This window comes from Paroedura picta, chromosome 6, assembly GCF_049243985.1.
Source record: "Paroedura picta isolate Pp20150507F chromosome 6, Ppicta_v3.0, whole genome shotgun sequence".
NCBI lineage: Eukaryota > Metazoa > Chordata > Lepidosauria > Squamata > Gekkonidae > Paroedura > Paroedura picta.
The window spans coordinates 21,556,469-21,575,677 of NC_135374.1; the positions used below are offsets into that span (position 1 = coordinate 21,556,469).

The 19,209-nt window shown below is 41.8% G+C and overlaps 1 protein-coding gene across 3 annotated transcripts in view; it reads right to left on the reverse strand.

Annotated features, from left to right (window-relative positions):
- Positions 1–19,209, reverse strand: part of MICU2 (mitochondrial calcium uptake 2) — a 111,407-nt gene that overhangs the window by 48,848 nt on the left and 43,350 nt on the right. For all 3 annotated transcript variants that reach the window (XM_077341690.1, XM_077341691.1, XM_077341692.1), the window contains exon 2: positions 3,393–3,540. In XM_077341690.1, the coding sequence (XP_077197805.1) occupies positions 3,393–3,540 (148 nt within the window). The remainder of the gene's footprint in view (positions 1–3,392; positions 3,541–19,209) is intronic.

Below are 19,209 nucleotides of genomic sequence, written 5' to 3' on the forward strand. Positions count from 1 at the left end.
GGGAATTGTAGTCCATGGACAACTGGAGGGCCGCAGTTTGACTATCCCTGCAATAGACAGTAGAACGTCTACACACCAACCAGGTAAGGGCCAATTTAAATTTTATAAGTAAAGCTACATTAAATGCCAGGGCTAGATAGGCACACAAAAATTCTTTCCCACAGAGGCCAAGACAACCGGAACCGGTTGACAGACACCACTATAGACTGCTTTCTCGCCCCCCCTCCAGTAGCTATTTTAGCCTCTTTCTAGCAGGTGTGGTCCTTTTGCCCCATAAATATTCAACAATAGACATTTGTCATCTATCATCTCTCTCCACTAATGTTCAGAATGAATCTGACATCAGTGCGGGATTAGCACAGCAATGGCAATAAATTAAACTAGTGTGTGCTTGCACACATTTACATGAAGCTAGAGCGGGCTTACAGCTGTCAGAAGATATTCAGCGGGGAAAGAATCTTTTAACTACAAAAAAAATGACCATAATCATTAGTGATAAGGTTGTAATGCTGAAGGGGGGAGGGGAAGAATGTTAATTCTCTCCCTGAATACAGCAGACATTTCCACATCTTGATGCTTTCCTTCCTACTTTTTAGGTAGAAAAACACTATGCAAACGAGAACTATAAATCCCAGTCACATATGTTTTCCTTTCTCGTTCCCCAGGAGAAAAGAAAATCCAATCCACCAGAAAGTGCATATATTCTATTTCAGAATAGTGATCCAAATGTCTGTTTGATCAATAAACTAGTCCTGGGATTGGCACAGTGGTAGAAATGCTCATCTTAGATGGGGCAGCACACCTTCTCAAAAGATCAGGTTTGTAGTTTGGGAACGCACTTGGATCCAGATATACCCCCTGAGTCCCAGGTTAAAGCAGTGGAGCCAAGAGCTTATTTCATCAGCTTTGGCTGATTCACCCACTATGGTACTTCTTGGAACGTACCGACTTGGCCAGTGCAGTGTATGCCCTGGTAACCTCGTAGCTGGATTACAATAACATACTCTCTGTGGGGCTGACTTTGAAGGCTGCTTGGAAGCTGCAGCTGGTCCAGAGGGAGGCAACCAGACTGATTTCTAGTGTGAGCCAAAGAAAACACATAACCCCCCCCCCCCCCATTCTACATCAGTTCCCTAGCCTTCAGGACTAAATTCAAGGTACAGGTACTTATTTTTTTATTGTCTTGAATATTTGAGGGAACATCTTCTCTCCTGTATTGCCCTAGGCTCGCTAAGATCAGCATCAGATAATCTCTTGTTGTGTCTCCTTGTATTAAATTGGTGCTGTGGATCCATTCTCAACTCCTGGGCTTTAAGACCTAGGTGCTTTCAAGAGGATCCTGAAGACTCATCTCTTTGCATAGTGTTTTTGTAAACTGTATATTATATTTTAGACTGCCACTGATTTAACATTGTTTCAATCGTTTTAGAGATCTGTACCTTATTTTGACAGCTTATTATGTTGATATGAGGGTTCATAAATTCTGATATGCTCGCACACATACTAAGATTATGACTGTTATTATTTTTATTTATATTTCACCTTTTTTCAATGGGATTTAAGGCAGATTACAAGTATGATAAAAACTATGCAGCCAACCAGCAAGAGGATTTTAAAAATTGTTAACATTTGTATCTTAACACAAAATAATGTAATTGGGTAGGAACAGATTAACTGGGGGAGTGGATTCCAACAAACCTAATAGTCTAAGGCATCAAGACAATTAATGCAGGGAATGTTTATCCCTAGTATAGGTCATTTCCTGAGCTGACCCATTACACTTCAGAAGAGGAGGGCATCACCTGGGGATAGAATTGCAGTCACTGTGGGAGGGCGGTAATTGTGAATTGTTTGCATTCTGCAGGGGGTTGGACTAGATGACCGTGGAGGGTACATATGATTTTATGATTCTAAGCATGGAGGCTTTCCTAGCAGCCTCAGGCAGAACATTCCATAATGGGGGAGCAATCATAGAAAATGTGCATGAACAGGATATTGCTGGTTTTGTTTGCATGGCAGCACATTCAGAAGGCTTTGATCAGATGAAGAGGTGGAACACTCATGGAAGACCTCCAGGGTATTCACCTTCTGGATTTAGATGCTTTCCCAGTATGTAAAAGGCTTCTTCTATACATGTCTTCTCTGTTGTGGCCTCCACCTGTGAGAATGGCCTGTTTGATGAAGTTTGGAAGTTTCCTATTTTCCACTAACTATGCAAAACTGGATTAAAACCATGTAATTTTACTTTCTTAGACTTCTGGCTGGTTCTACAACCCAAATCCTGTTTCATTGTCTACTGAATGTCCCATCTTGTTGATTGCATTGATTCAGTCTGTGTAATCTGCCTTGATTCGCCATAAGAAAGGTGGAATAAAAATAACAAATATTATTTTAAATGCGGGTTGAATGTTCTCCCATCCTGGGGACCATATTTTGATGGGAAGGTAGCATAGCAATGTTCTCAATAAATATATAAAAATTGAAAATTACTTTTTTTCAAAAACCCCCCCCCCATTCTAATCATAATTAAAATGTCCCTTCTCTCCCTAAACTCTCCATTTCATCAATTGCATCGGTAGCAGGGTCAGGTAAAGGAGAGGGTGACCGTCTACACACTAAGTATTTATTTAATGGATTAAGTGTTTCTTATGGATATTTATTTATTTATTTATTTATCATACTTATATACCGCCCTCCCCGGAGGCTCAGGGCGGTTTACATCATAACAGAGAACAATACATAAAACAGTCTGTAACATGTATAACTGATAACTAATAATTGTAACCAAAATAACAGCACAATATAACGGTATAATATGATGAAACTGTTAACTAAAATATCCAGCACTGTTGGACTGACAAACTCAGACCTCACAGGAGAGTGAGAATGAATAATGGATTGTATAATATTAAATTAATTATTAATTATTTACATTGGAGTCAGGTCTAAGAACCATGCAACTAGTTCCATGTTCCCAAGGGTCTGGACTTGTGTTTCTCAACCAGCATCCCTTCCTGTAGCATAGTAAATGTCTTTAGGAATTCAGTGGTATTTTATAAGCACTTTGTAACAAGGCATGGAGGTATGCTGACCAAAAAGGAAAAAGGCAAACATAATGTAGAACAAACCACAAAATCTGGGTATGGTAGCTCTTTACGGGCTGTCCGTTTTTAGGTACCTTCAGTAGTAATAACTAATCAAAGAATACCAGTGTCAAAGAACCTGAAAACAAACTTCTTATGAAAAGTAATTTCACCAAGGTAATTTCAGATTGCCACATTCCAAGCTAATGCACAAATATGATGAAACGGAGAGTATTGGACACACAGTAATATCACTGTTTCACCGCCATTCATTTAACAGTGTTGTATGAATGATAACTGGGAACTTACGCCCTGGTTTGTCAAACATCACTGAAAACAGGAAGTCCCTCGGAGTCATGTAATACTCTCCATCATATTGCACAGAGGCAAACTGCATAAAGCGTTTCTTTCGAATGCAGAGCTTTTCAGCCATCTCCTCATCTTGAACATCTTCTTTCTAAAAAAGTAAGAAATGTCACAAAAAAGCCTGCATTTTAAGACACTATCATTTGCTACCTTCCCAAGAACTGTATAACTAGTCATGCTATTTCCCTGACAGCAGTATCCTTTTGACATATTTTTAGGATATTTTTTAAAACATAGGCAGCCATTCAACAACAGCTAGACATCCCCAGTGGTCATGAAAAATTATTTTCTTTTTTTTGACCAATGAACTTTAACAGTTCAAATCTATACTACAAAATATTGGAATAGGTCATTTATTTTCACAAATAAAACTATTCTATTATATTCATTCATTCATTTTATATACCGCCGTCCCCTGAGACTCAGGGTGGTTTACATTAAACAGGCAAACAATACAGATAACTCAGTAGTTGAACAATAGTTGAACTCAGTAGTTGAACAATAACAATGCAGTGATAACAAAATAACAATATAATAGAACAGCAGAACGATGGTGAGAACATATAAATCAATTATAGCATACTGATGACCCTAAGGGTTGGACGAAATGGCAGTGTTTTCCATGGGAGGGAGGCTCAGGGACCAATGGGAAGTGATTGGTTCAGGTGGAGGAGCTCCTTTTTGCAGGCCCTGTGGAACTGTTCAAGTTCCATCAGGACCCTGATCTCCTTTGAGAGCTCATTCCACCAGGTAGGGGTCAGGATGGCCGAATGTGGGACCTCCATGGTGTTGCTGTGAGGACCCTGGCCACTGCATTCTGGACCAGCTGTAGTTTCCGGATCAAGGTTAAGGGCAGGCCTGCATAGGGCGAGTTGCAGAAATCCAGACAAGAGGTGACCATCACGTGGATCTCTGTGGCTAGGTGTTCCGGGGCTGGATTGTCATTTTTAGCAACGAGGCGCAGTCCACATTTATGCTAATATTACACCTGCCTGAAAACACCCTTTCTGAAGCACCTCACTCCGGAGGTTTCCCCTTAACTCAATCAAGGTTTCTTGATTGACGTGCTACAGCCATTAGTTAGCCTCCATTTCTTTATTTCACACTGATATTTAGAAGAAGAGGAAGAAGAGTTGGTTCTTATATGCTGCTTTAATCTACCCGAAGGAGTCTCAAAGTGGCTTACATTTGCCTTCCCTTTCCTCTCCCCACAACAGACATCCTGACAGATCCCTGATATCACTGCTCGGTCAGAACAGCTTTATCAGTGCCATGGCAAGCCCAAGGTCACCCAGTAGGCTGCATGTAGGGGAGTGCAGAATCGAACCTGGCTCGGGTTCGAACACACTGTTTTCGGGACTAGCCACCCAATCCTGACCTCAGGATACATTTTTGGGGCTATTTAAACTAGTACTCCAGATCCAGGCCATGTATGCTCCTCCTGAACCTACAATACACACCCAGATATGATGCTGGTTTGTCTTACTGCTTCTCTCAGCTTTATTGAACTTCCCCACACCATGGTAGATATTAAAAACTTTTCTGATTCCATTTTTGCACAAAATATATGCAGACTAAACTGGGCTGATTCCACACTGATAAATTCATTTCTAATCACCCAGCCCCCTTTTTTTGTTTCCACATGATGTCATCCTCCATTCCTGCACAAATTGTTAACAGCCCGTTTTCAGCTAAAGGCTCCCTTTTGGAAAAAAAAAATTCCCAGCATTAGGACAGGCTTATCCATTTGTCCAGACCAGACGGTATGCCTCGTGTTTGGATGAAAGGAAGTGAACTGATTTTGGAAATAAATATGTGGGCAATGCAATGCTTGCAAAATTAGTGTAACACACTAACACACTAACACCATTCTTGGACCAAGGCGTCTTCATACCATGGCCCTGCAGGATGCCAGAAAATCTTTGATCCCGCCTGCTTTTTACTATGGCTTGTGTAGAAACAAGTTGGACACCATGACCCATGAAAAGTGATTTCACTTCACCTTTCCACAAGGTGTTTATAGCAGATGTTAACGATACCAATTTGAATGTTTAAGGCAAAAATTCTTCTATGCCGCTGTTCATCTTTGATAAATTTATGAAACTATGAAGTGACGAAGACAAAAACTGGAAGGAACTAATTTTTCCCTCCCTTTTGGTTCCGGAAACATTTTCTACCCTTTCAAATTTTGGGGGAAAGTGGTAAGTTGTTAGTGAATTTTTAAATGGTTTTAGTCAAAATTCTTAAATGCCTCTTTAAGGCAGCCGTAGAATGAAACTTTAGAGCATAGAATAGGCCTAATGCATTCCAAATGTTCCCAGTTACACAGCTTTATGCAAGACATCTTACACCTTATTAAATAAGCCAATTTGTTATAACACAACTATAAACTCTGGACAAAGCACCTGTTCAAGGGTGCGGAAAATCATTTGCAACTGCAGAAAGCCATTTGGATGAAGCAAATGGGCATGCTTTTCCGCCTGGGAATGCCGAGTAGGTTTTAAAGTACTGTGGGAATGTGATTAAATGTGGTCTCAGGTGAAGAAAGTAGGATTACTTGGATTTGTTCAGTTTGTTTGTAAGAACCAACTATCAACTTAACTTTTACGACAAAGAACAGAAAAAATTCTTTACGATTTTCTGGGATTTTTATTTTTCTGTGGCGTGCCTGTAAGCCAGACAGGATTCACATTTCCAGCTCTATAACGCTGTTTATACTTTATCTACAAACAATCATTGTGACATTTCATATGCAGAGTTGGCTAAACTTACGTCTTTGATTACAGCAAATGGCAACAATTGGATACCCCTTATTAACTTCTTGTACAAAAGGGGAAAAAATGATTTTATGATTTGTTGTTTTAAGGACTAAAGAGATAATTTTGAAATAATTTTAATATAAGTCATCTTGTTATAAATTGATGCATTTGAGTCGTTTGGTAACTGTTTATACCATGGTTACCTGGATACTCAAAAAGTTATTGTGATGATTTTAAGAAGAAGAGAATAACTGTTTTTTGTACCACACTTTTTACTACCCGAAGGAGTCTCAAAGCCCCTTACGACTCATTACTTCAAAGTATGAATATGTGTGTGAAGCTACAGCTTTTCTTGTTTTCCAAGTGAGAGAAGATTTTTACTTCCTCATCACTCAAGGGGTAATGCTGCCAATTTTCAGGCAGTCTGTTTTTTCACTACCCAAAGAGTTCCAAAGCAGCTTACAAACACCTCCCCCTTTCTCTCACCACAACAGACACCCTGTGAGGGAGGTTGGGCTGAGACAGCTCTGAAAGAACTGCTCTGCAAAAACAGCTTTAAGAGAACAGCGACTGGCCCAAGGTCACTCAGCTGGTTGCATGTGGAGAAGTGATTTGATAATTAAAGTTATGGTGGTGAAGCATAGTGGGAGAGGCAAGCCCACAGATATGAAGGTCAAGGACTATGAAGGGCCTTATCCATGATATACCTTGAATTAAACCCAGTAACTGAAACCCAGTAAACCCAGCTAATGGAGTGGCTGCAGGATGAATTTCTTACAGGTGCATCAACTAGTTTCCCCAGCATTCATTTTATTTTTTAAATTTATTTTTATTTTATTATATTTATATACCGCCCTTCCTCACAGTTCAGGGCAGTTTACATTGGAACTGTCTTAGTTTGGCATCCATCTTGGTTTGGCATCCATAACATATTTAACAGTAAGAACTTCCGTTAAAAAATTCATAACACAGTAATAGAACAATTTGTTTTGTCATTTCAGTTTGATGTTCAACTGTGGGACTTGGTTTTGCTGCACCTGCTAATTCCGATTTTTTTTTTCTATGAGAGCAGGTGGTAGTGGGAAGTTGCCTCTGGGCTCTGGTTGGTGACGGCTCACGTGCCTCGACTGAAAGCCTGGTGGAAGAGTTCCAGTTTGCAGGCCCTGAAAAATTGTTTTCGGTCTGGCAGGGTCTTGATGTCATCTGGGAGCTCATTCCACCTGGTGGCTGGAATCAGCGAGGATCAGCTGAACCCCACTGAAGTTGGGAACCATAGTGTCCTTGAAGATTTCAGCCACATTGCCTCTGTCTTGTCAGGATTTAGTTTCAATTTGTTCATACTTCGTCATTTAAGAAGAACTAAGAGTTAGTGCTTAGAAGCAACTTTTCTCTTCCAGAAGGAGTCTCAAAGTGGCTTACAATCCCCTTTCCTTTCCTCTCTCCACAACAGACATCCTGTGAGGTAGGTGAGGCTGGTAGGTGAGGCTCCATCAGAACAGCTTTATCAGTGCTGTGGTGAACCCAAGGCCACCCAGCTGGCTGCATGTGGGGGAGAGGAGAATCCCAGATTAGAAGTCCACGCTCCTAACCACTACACCAAGCTGGCTCTCTTCAAATACAACAAACAGGCAGTGATTCAGGACCACTACTGCATTACTGTTAGATTTGGTTGAGCAGGTATAAAGTTTGTTTGTTTATTTGACTGATGGATGGATGATTGACTGATTTCCTGCCATTTTCAGCAAAGCTGGTTCATGTAAGTGTACAGGTTAAAACTCCCAATACAATAAAACCCCAACCACAATTAAAATACAGATAATACTTAATACTAAATACAGATAATACCAACAATGGTGGCATAAACCTTCCCCTCTAGATCCCACCCTCCACGGAGTCACAGTTAGCCAGTCCATACCTGCAGTTGGTGGCAGTTGTCAGTCTTAATAGCTATCCCTTTAAAAGGGGAGTGGATGAAGGGGGACCGAAGATTCTCTGGCCCTAGCCTTGAACAAACGTCTGGCAGAAGAGCTCCATCTTGCAGAATCTGTGGAATTGTGACATCTCCTGCAAGGCCCTAAGCTCATCTGGGAGCTCATTCCACCAGGCAAAGGGCCAGGCATACCTCCCGGCGGCCAGGAACTAACAGCCAATGCATACCCGCAAAGCAAAGAGCTCTGAAGAGGGCATAAGGAGACAGGTGGTCCCTCAGGTTTGCAGGGCCCAGACCATGGATGGACTTGAAGGTAAGTGCCAAAACCTTGTATTTCCTCTGGAACACCACTGGTAACCAATGCAGCTACTTCAACACTAGCTTAATGTGAGCCCTCCAAGATGTTCCAGTAAGGACCCTAGCAGCAGCATTCTGAACCAGTTGCAACTTCCCAGTCAGGGACAAGGGAAGGTCCACACAGAGCGAGTTACAGAAATCTAGCTTGGAGATGACTGTCACATGGATCACTGTAGCTAGGTATTCCAAAGACAGATGGGCGCTAATAGCCTCACTTGGCAAAGATGGAAAAATGTCAGTTGGGCTGCTCTGGTGACTTGCACCTCCATTGACAAGGAGGTGTCAAAATCATCCCCAAATTCCTGGCTGAGGGAGAGATTTTAAGTTGCACCCAGTCCAGGTAGGTAAGGCACACTTCCTGATCTGGCCCTTCCTGCCCCAGCCACAGGTCTGCTGTCTTAGAAGGGTTGAGTTTCAGGATCTGATTGAACCAAGGCATCACTAATTCCAAACAGCTGGTAAATGTTTCCGGAGGGGAGTCAGGCCATCCATCCATCAAAAGATAGACCTGGGTGTCATCCATATATAGGTGACAATCCAGCCCATAACTCTGTATCAGCTGGGCTAGAAGGTGGACAAATATGTGTAGGGGCAAGGACTGTACCCAGCATACTAATAACAGCCAACTCCCAAAAGATAAGTGATTTGTTGTAAGTGCCATACATAGCGATTGAATAGAATGGGGTATAGAACTACACCCTGTGGAAACCCAAACAATAAGTTTCACACTGATGACAACTGGTCTCTGACCCTTTGCTTCCGGTCTGTAAGAAATGATTTGAACAAATCTAGAGCAAATTACCTGATACTAAGTTCCATCTCTAAACATTTCCATAGTATGAAATGGTCCACTGTATCAAAGGCTGTAGATAAGTCCAGTGGAAGCAACAAAAACAGAGGACATTAGCCAAAGTCACCAGGGCTGTTTGTGTCCCATAACCAGGCTTGAAGCCAGACTGAAAAGGGTCCACAGCAAAAAAAGTTTATCAAATAAGACATTGAGTTGATCAGCTACTCTCTTTCTCAGTCACTTTGTCTGAAAAGGATATATTAATGTGGGACTGAACAGAATCCACAAAAATGAACCATCTCTTTGAGTGCCCAACGTAAGGTGCCCTGAGTTACTGCTTGATTTATGATGGACATCAAGGATTTGTTGATGTGGTTCTTAAATGATTTTAGCAATTAGGATGGATAAGGGTCTAGTAGGGCATTAGTAACAGCCCAGGATCCTGTCAACACCCATCACTGTAACTGGGTCAAAATTGGCTATAGCAATACATTTCTTCTGACTGGTCTATGTTACAACTACCAAAAAAATTCCTGCATATTCACAATATTTCCTCAGCAAAAAACTTAGCAAGACTGTTTGATTATTCCACAGAGACTACAGGCTCAGGCAGGCCTAGGAGTCAGCAGCTTCAGATACCTTAAGGTGGTGGTAAATTAGCTTCACAGACTGTATGAGTTTTCTATCAGCATCATTCTAGACATCTCCCAGCTCTCTCTAGGTCAAGCAACTCCATGGTAGACCAAGGAGCCAGGTTCATACCCAGGATACAAGACATTGGAGGGTAGGGTAACCATGTAAAAGCTTTAAAGAACTTCACATTCCAAACTCTGCACCTACAATAAAGCACATGTTTAAAATCCCTCAGAGCATTCTTGAATCTTGTAGGCTTCATGAGCCTTTTAGGGCACATCATTTTAATCAGACTCCCTTCCTTGTGGGGTGTTTTCCCCTGCCTTGAGTAGGTAGTGATCAGTCCATGGTTCAGGCTGAATCTCCAACCCTGACACCAGACCTTCCCTCAAAGGCTCACTGCAAAAAATTAAATAAGAACTGTGATTGCCTGGAAGTTAAGTCTGAATAGACAGGTTTTAATAAACCACTTAAAACACTGGACCAGCTATCAAAGGATTCAGTGGATTCCTTATATATTGCTACTTTTCACAGCAAAACAAAGCAATTCTTAAAAGCAAAATATCAGTCACGCAGCATCCCATTGGTGGTTAGTCAACCTACAAGATTCTCTTAGGCCCATTATGCACGGGGGGAATAGCGCACAATTGGGGTGGAATGGCGGTGACTAAAATCACCGATAACGCACGGTGCCGGCTGCAACCGGCCGCAGATTCGGTGCATGCCGCCGAAAAAGCCGCGTTAGCGAAACACTGAAGAAAGCGCAGCTTCCGGGTGACCGGGGCGCAACCAGAAGCGGCGCCGGGGTCGCCGTGTGCATAATCGGTTACTCTGGGTTTTGCCGCCGTTGCGTCCCGTCCCGTGCATAAGCAGTTTGCTTCGCTTCTTCCCCCTCCGCGTTGTCCATGTGACCCGAAATCGCCGTTTCGGCGGCCATGCATAATGGGCCTTAGTGGTCTTTTCTGGGTTTTAAAATAGAGTGCTACCAGTACTGACTTATGTGGTATGTATCTACAACCATGTAATTTCAGCAATGAAATACTCTAAACACCTCAGCTCACCCTGAAGCCCCCTGCCAATATTAATGGGGCCAATATTAATGGTAACTGTAATGACAAAAACAGTGACCTTTTTTCTTGGCATAAGACCCTAAAGGTGTTAGTATATTTCAGAGCTAATGTCACTTAAGTTATGAAAGCCAATGAATTTAATATAAAAATAGATTTAATTGAAAAAACGGTGGTGAAAAATGTCCTATTTAGTAAACATATTTTATAATTGAACGCTAAGCAGATTTGATCTTGTGCTTCTTTAATACCAGCATAATAGGAAAAACATAAACCAGTCAAGGATAGAATTTAAGTTAAAGAATTCAGTTGTTTTATTGCACTTAGATACAAGGTCATCCCCACGTAGATATCCCACAATGGCAAGCAAGGCACATGTAGCCACTTTTGTGGTTTTTAAGTCAGAGCTCTAGTGTTAAAATGGATATATTAATGGCAGAGCTCTAATAGCTAATGTTAAATTAGATTTGAATGATTTAAAAGAAGCCTCCAGTGATGAAAGTGTCTTTACCTTCCTTTGACATTGCCACGATCAGCTGTTAGAAAGCAAATTATGCCTAAGCATTGTCTGAAGACACACAATCTGGTGCAGAGAAATGCTCGAAGGCAGCAACTGTCTTTTTTCTGAAAGCTAATTTTTAATTTGAACTATAAATCTTAAACTAATTGATTTTATTTGAAAATAGACAAGGGTTTTCCCTACACATTTGGTTCATATCAGAAATATGACCCGAGGCAGCCATAACAATATGTGCACAATGGTCTCCCCCTGTTCCCATTAAACCTGTTTAATTCATCTCATAACAATGGCTCTTAGTCAGACTATTTAATCTTAACAACACAACTGAATAAAAAGCTTTACACAGTTGTTTCATCAAACTATAACATGTATCATAAATTACATTTTACATACCTAGTTATTAAGTATGGTGATGTTCATTAATCCATTTTTCTAGTATCAGGGGGAAAGTTTTCATACATGTATTTGGATCTAAATTAATATATGTATATAAATTCCTCTTAATCCTTTTGTTCACACTCATTCTTCACACATCTGCAATATTTCATTGTCTATCTTATTCTTCCTGATAGCACTGTGTCAATGTCAATTTGTTTCAGCAGTGTAGTATATAACTAAGAGGTTTTTCATTCTTTTCTTATATTTACTTCCCTTGTAGTTTTCAATCTCCTGCTTCTTTCTGTATTAAGTCTTTCTCTAACTATCCAGCTCTGTTTCAGATCTCTGCTTGGTTCCAGTCTTCTGCAGTCCAAATCCATCCTATTGAATATATTGACTTAACTCTGTGTAAACTGTCTTGAGTCTCAGTTAGGAAAGCAGACGAGAAATTTATTTTTTAATTTATTTATAATTTGATTTGTATACCGCCGCTCTCATCACTGGCTCGCGGCAGTTCACAACCCATACATACAATTAAAACAGATCATAATCAAACCACAAGCGTAAAAACACCAATACATAATACATAAAAACATCCTAAACCCCCCCAAATTCCAATTTCACAGTGGTATATTCTACAGCCTAGCAGAAAAAATCCTCAACCTCTGAAGCAGTTGCATAAATGGACAGGAACCACCAGAGATGAAATAGTAAGAGTAGTTCAACAGTGGTTCTAGGTGGGTATAGTACCGAACTTAAGAAACCAGAGGGGAAGGGGTCTGAAATATCCCCTCTACTCATTGCACCCGGCCTCAACCAAATGCCTGGCGGAAGAACTCCATCTTGCAAGCCCTGCGGAACCCAGAGAGCTCCGACAGGACCCACAAATTGTCTAGGAGTTTGTTCCACCAAGTAGTGGCCAGGATTGAAAAGACCCTGGCCCTGGTCAAGGCCAGGCGTGCTTCCTGGGCCTGCTTCCCAGTTCCCCTAGGCCCACCAGCAGATTCATAACCGCAGAGCGAAGAGCCCTGCGAGGGGCATAGGGGGGCAGGTGGTCCCACTGGTAAGCAGGATCCAATCAACGGATAGCTTTAAATGTAAAACAAAATCTTGATCTGGAAACTGATAGGTAACCAGTGCAATTGCCTCAGCAGTGGCTGCTGCGTTCTGTACCAGCTGTAACCTCCAGATCAAGGACAAGGGTAGGTCCATGTAGAACGAGTTACAGAAGTCTAATCTGGAAATGACCGTTTCATGGATCACTGTGGCTAGGTGTTCCAAGGACAGGTAGGGTGCTAGTAACCGTGCCTGGCGCAGATAGAAAAACGCTGTCTGGGCTACCTTCGTAATCTGAGCCTCCATGGAAAGTGAGGCATTGAAGATCACTCCCAAAGCCCGGGCCTGCAGTGCTGGTGTCAGTTGCACCCCATCCAGGCAGGGTAAACGTGCTTCCAGCTCCCGCCCCTTCAGCCACAGGACTTCTGTTTGGGAGGGGTTGAGTTTCAGCCGACTCTTCCTGATCCATCCAGCCACTGCTTCCAAATAACTGGCAAATGTTTCTGGGGGGAGATCTGTCCCTCTTTCCATTAGGAGATAGAGCTGAGTGTCATCAGCATACTGATGACAACCCAGCCCATAGCTGCGAACCAACTGTGCCTGAGGACGCATATAGATATCGAATAATGTGAATAAATTAAATAATTATTCATCCTATTATCTTTGTGCTCAAAGCACTCGTCTGTCATTTTTCCCCCCAGAAAACTATTGGTAACAATGACACACATATTTATAAATACAGTTTTCTTTGATTAATTCTTGAAAAGATCAGTTAGCCCTCTGTAGAGAAAGTCCTCGTATTAACATTTATTTTAACTGTCTTCATACACCTGTATTTACACACAAATAGAAATGCTCTTCCTAGCAATTGAATCCGCTAGCAGGAATTATTTTTCAGCAGTTGCCCATACCAAGGTCTTGTGAGTATCTTGGATAGTTCCCCCCCCCTTGAAAAAAATTGAAGCCATAGTGATGAACAGATGGAAGGATTAAGGGTTCTAGACTGCCCATAATTCTAGGTTTCCCTTTTTCATCTAGGCTAAGAAACCATGGAACCAAGCAATTTTAACCCTTTGCTTAAAACAGTGGTTCCCAAAATACGGTTTATGACCCAAGTTCAAAATGCCAGGTTCTGACAGGAGAAGCAGTGGGAAAAAGAGAAGGGAGGGTGGTGCTCCCCTTTTCCCACCTCTGCCTTACCATCCCATTCATTCCCACAGACTTCGCTGATCACAGTCACTGACACAGGAAACGACAGGTATAGCCTACGGCCCTTAATGTATGGAACCACACTACTGGTGGTCTGCAGTCAGAATATATCATAAGCTTAGAAGTGGGTTCCACTTCTAAATGTTGAGAACTTTTAACAATTCTTATACAATTAAGTATTAGAGAACTACCATAACTGTCAGCTTGCTCAGATATTGTCTTCCTTCAATAGAGGTACTCCATTCAGACCACAGGTTGTACTTATGTTCCATCAGAAAAGGAGGCACATGCATTCTGGTTGAGGGCTGCCACTAGCAACATTCCATCCCCATCTACAGACAGTCACCTAAGAACTTCCAAAACAGCAATCACTAAAACATGATGAAGAGACAGCTTCAATTTTTTTTTAATCCAACACTTCCAAAATAAGACTTAAAAAAGGGAAAAATGTCCAAGTTTTCAGTGATCCAGCATTCCTTTGTTAACCTAGATCTCAGAGGAAGAAAGCAAATCATCGCAAAAATCTATGTAGGCATTCTGAATTATATTCCAATCCCAGCCATTCAGATCAGATATAAACTACAATGATTCATTCAAAAGGCATACTTAGTTGCAGATGGGTGAATTGAATTGGAACCAAAGAAAACCCAATAAGGAGAATGTGTAGTAAATGTCCTATTTGACTGTTGCCTTGGTAATCATTCATATCACATCACCAAATAAATGGAGGCATGGTACAATCTTAGGAATTTCAGGAAGGCCATAATATACATATGATAGAGTACTCCGCCAACTAGAGACAAAAGGACCACCCTTTCTTGAAGAATTCATTTAATACAGCCTGCAATACTCTTCAACCAAAGACAGACAAATATCTAGTCTATAAAATCTCACAATGTATGGCCCAAATAGTTTACTTGCACACTTTCCCCCATCAGGGTTCCTCTCTTCATTGCTTAACCTTCAGAAGAATAACCAAGTAGTACTCTGAAACCATATGTAATCCTACAGTTCTTTATTCAGAACGTCTTAAAAACTCCAAAATGGTACGAACCTCAAGGTTTTCAGACCTACTCTTGACCACGAGCAGCTCCTAGAAAGGTGTCAGGTGCAATCCTTACTGGGAGAGAGTGCTCATATAACATAACCTGGGTTTTTTGGCAAAAATAAAAATTCTAGCCTTCTTACCTCAGTAATCATATCCAACCTCCAAACCTGGAGGCTTCTGGACCAGTTGGAACTAGGCAGGTAACATCAACACAACCACACCTCCTCCAAGTAATGAAACCTATTAACATATAAGTCAAGAATGCCATGGGGGTACTTGCAAAATAACACATTTCTGGGCCTGGTTTGGAAAAGGGTACAAACTGTTCACTGTGTGTGGCAGACAGGATTAAACAAAAGAAATACATGCACAGTAGGAGTGATTGCTTTGCAAGTTCTGGCAACTTCCAAAAAAACAAGCACAGGAACTGTGGAAGGTGGAAGAGCCTAACAAGGTCATGGTAATCAGTCTTCTTCCGCAGTGGAGTGATTGTGCATGTCTCAGAGGGAGAAAGTGGTACAGGCATCAAAGTGATGCTGATGTACTAACACTGTATACAAAACCCAGGTCATAATATAGGGAAGCCTGTCTGGTTCTATGTTTGACTGCAATACAGGGAAAGGCTTTTCCGAAGTAACTACAGGGAGTGGAAGCATTTAAACTGGTCTATTACTTCCCATCTATGCTAGATTAAGTGGTGGTTGTATTCCTGGCTCCATCTTCACCTTTGGATAGAGGAAGAAAAGCGTTGTGTTTTCATTCTCTGCTTACAACCTTGGGGTGTACTCAATGGAATATGAAATAAGACCCTGCGAGTGTGCTAATGCAATCTTTCAGTGAAAATACAGTGAAGCCAATGGCTTAGATCTAGCAACGCACAAATGGAAAAATGAATGGACTTAGCACTGTGCTCCTTGTGCAAGATCTTGCGCAGCACCCAGTGCTTTTCTTCCTAGGTATTATAGCACCCAGGCATTGGTTGCACAATAACTTGCACAAGAGCAAACCAGTGGAGAAACAATAAGACTGACTTAGTGCAAGTGGCAACCATGGACTTATCCTTGCACTTCTGCTTGCTTGAGCACAAACCACTGGGGACTAACTGCAGCTAGAACACTGATGGTTCGCATTCATTAAATTATTATTTTATATATTTACATGTATAGGCTGCCCCTATTGAGCCAGTCATCTCGGGGCAGCTTACAACAATATGTGTAATAAAACCATACAATATAAAAATGGATTATTAAAACACAATTAAATTAGCATTCATTCATTCATTCATGATGAAGAAGAAGAAGAGTTGGTTCTTATATGCCGTTTTTCTCTACCCGCATCACAACAGACACCCTGTGAGGTAGGTGAGGCTGAGAGAGCCCTGATATTACTGCTCAGTCAGAACAGCTTTATCAGTGCCATGGCGAGCCCAAGGTCACCCAGCTGGCTGCATGTGGGGGAGTGCAGAATCGAACCTGGCATGCCAGATTAGAAGTCCGCACTCCTAACCACTACACCAAACTGGCTCTCAAGTTTAGATAAAGTTATCCTTGGATAGTCTCCTTCGGTAAGGAGAGTATAGGAGATTGGCAGGGAGGCCCATATGGTGTAGTATTTCTCTCATGCATACTGGCTCTGTCTTGCAGGTCTTGCAGAAGTGTGTCAGCTCTGTCAGGGCCCTGATGTTCCCTGACATATTCAGACAGGCAGCCCCTTAAATACGCAGGTCCCAGACCACATATGTATGGCCTTAAAGGTTGGTACCAAAACCGAACTGAACCCAGAACTCAACTGAGAGCCAATGTAAGCTTCTCCCCAAACCCATGAACCATTCAGAAGCAAGACAGAGTCTTTCTAGGCACCAAGTGTAGAGATAGTCAACAAAGGGTAGAAGCCATACATTTAGCCTTCCTAAGACAAAAAGCTCTCCTGTCAAATGTCTAATCTATTCGGTTTCCTATTTCAAGGTGTGACAGTCTAATGCACAACAAAATCCTTCACTCCAAAGACAATTATACTGGTGTCATTGCCAAGCCAAGCAGAGGCAGTGATGAGAACAAACAATGCAATTCTTCAAAGGTGTACCTCTGTTAGGACTGCACCATAAGATATCAGGTATAAAAAGGTAAAGGTATCCCCTGTGCAAGCACCGGGTCATGTCTGACCCTTGGGGTGATGCCCTCTAGCATTTTCATGGCAGATTCAATAGGGGGTGGGGTTTGCCAGTGCCTTCCCCAGTCATTACCCTTTACCCCCCAGCAAGCTGGGTACTCATTTTACCAACCTCGGAAGGATGGAAGGCTGAGTCAACCTTGAGCCGGCTGCTGGGATTGAACTCCCAGCCTCATGGGCAGAGCTTCAGAGAGCATTTCTGCTGCTTTACCACCCTGCGCCATAAGAGGCTCTATATCAGGTATATTGTCCTCAAAACAGGGAAAAGGGCAAGAGAGAATTTTGAAATTCTGACTGTGGATTCCTTCACTGTGGGAAACAGATATGAAAGGTCATGGTATCCACCACCACAAGGAAAACAAAAGCAGACCATATGGGCTATATGGAAGTTTCCAATTACAATTTTATTTCAACTGTCAGTACGTATTTTGGCAGCCACTGCATTATGAATGAATATGTATGTCACTAGTATTACATCCTGGCTTCTAAAAAGCTTTATGTAGTTCACTTTTAAAAAATTTTTAGCAAGCTCTGGCTTTGTTCAGATTCTTCCTGAAATATAAGCTGAAAGAGGTAGAGAGGTAAAGAGATATCTGCATCTGCAGAAAATATAAAGGCAGAGAGGGTCCACAAGTTCCAGCAAGGCAGGAATCAACTTGTTTAACAAACCATACATTTACACTCAGCCTGCAAGTTACCACATTAAATTACTTTGAAGTGACAGTATTTTAATAATCATTGCTTTGCACACCTTACTTTAGACACTCTCTTTTCTCCTGGAAAAATTTAACAGTAAGGTGCATTTTCCAGGAGACAGTTTGGACAGGAGAACTGTATGTACTAATGAATGAAGGGATCCTGTTGTCACAAGTGCATGTTGATGTTTCCCTTACACTCATATCACCTCCTATGCAATGGCAGAGATGAGGCCTTTCCCCTTGTATGTCCCCCCCATCCCCCTCTTATTGCCAGGGAAGGATCTGGCAACCCTACATCTCCAGAAACATGTACCACAATTTAGGTATCACCACACACACAGCACGAGAACCAAAAGAAGAATGTACTCTCAGCATGAAGGCACCACAAGAAGCAGGGATTGCTATGAGGAAAACAGTAGTTTGTTTGTTTATTGTTGGACTTATATACTGCCCCTCCCGTCCAGTTTATTTGGGGCGGTTCACAGCAATGAAAAACACAATTTAAAACCAACCCAGAAAAAACAAACAACCCCAAACAACTCCTCCATCTCCCTGCCATGCAATGCTGGAAACACCACCCCCACCCAAGGTGGGGTGCTTCGAGGGGGCAGCCCAATTGATGTTCTGCCATTCAACCTCAATCAAATGCCTGACGGAATAGCTCCGTCTTGCAGGCCCTGTGGAACTGCGAGAGCTCTGAGAGGGTCCTCAGCTCTCCATGCTAAACACGGGTTCAGAAACCCTTCAGATATGCAGGTCTCAAACAGGGAAGGTAAGAATTAGCATCTTACTTCAAAAGTAAGAACTAGCACCTTCAATTGAGCCCAGAAGCAAACAGGAAACCAGAGGACTAGAAGCTACATTCTTGACTTAGCTGTGCATTTCCAAGGGAAACCCTACATAGAGTCTAGAGGAGTGGTTCTTGGCTTTTTGTCTCTTATGTTCCGCTTTTTGTCTCTTATGGTCCTACCTGGGTCCCACCACAACAAAAATGAAAAGCCCACTTATTCCCCAATAAGTATATATGTTTCTAGGCATTTTATATTTATCATTTGTGGTCAACTGCAGCAATATTGTTGAGAGTAAATTTCATTGTTGTAGCTTTGATGAGATACATACCTTTATATGTGCTGACTTTGGGACAGG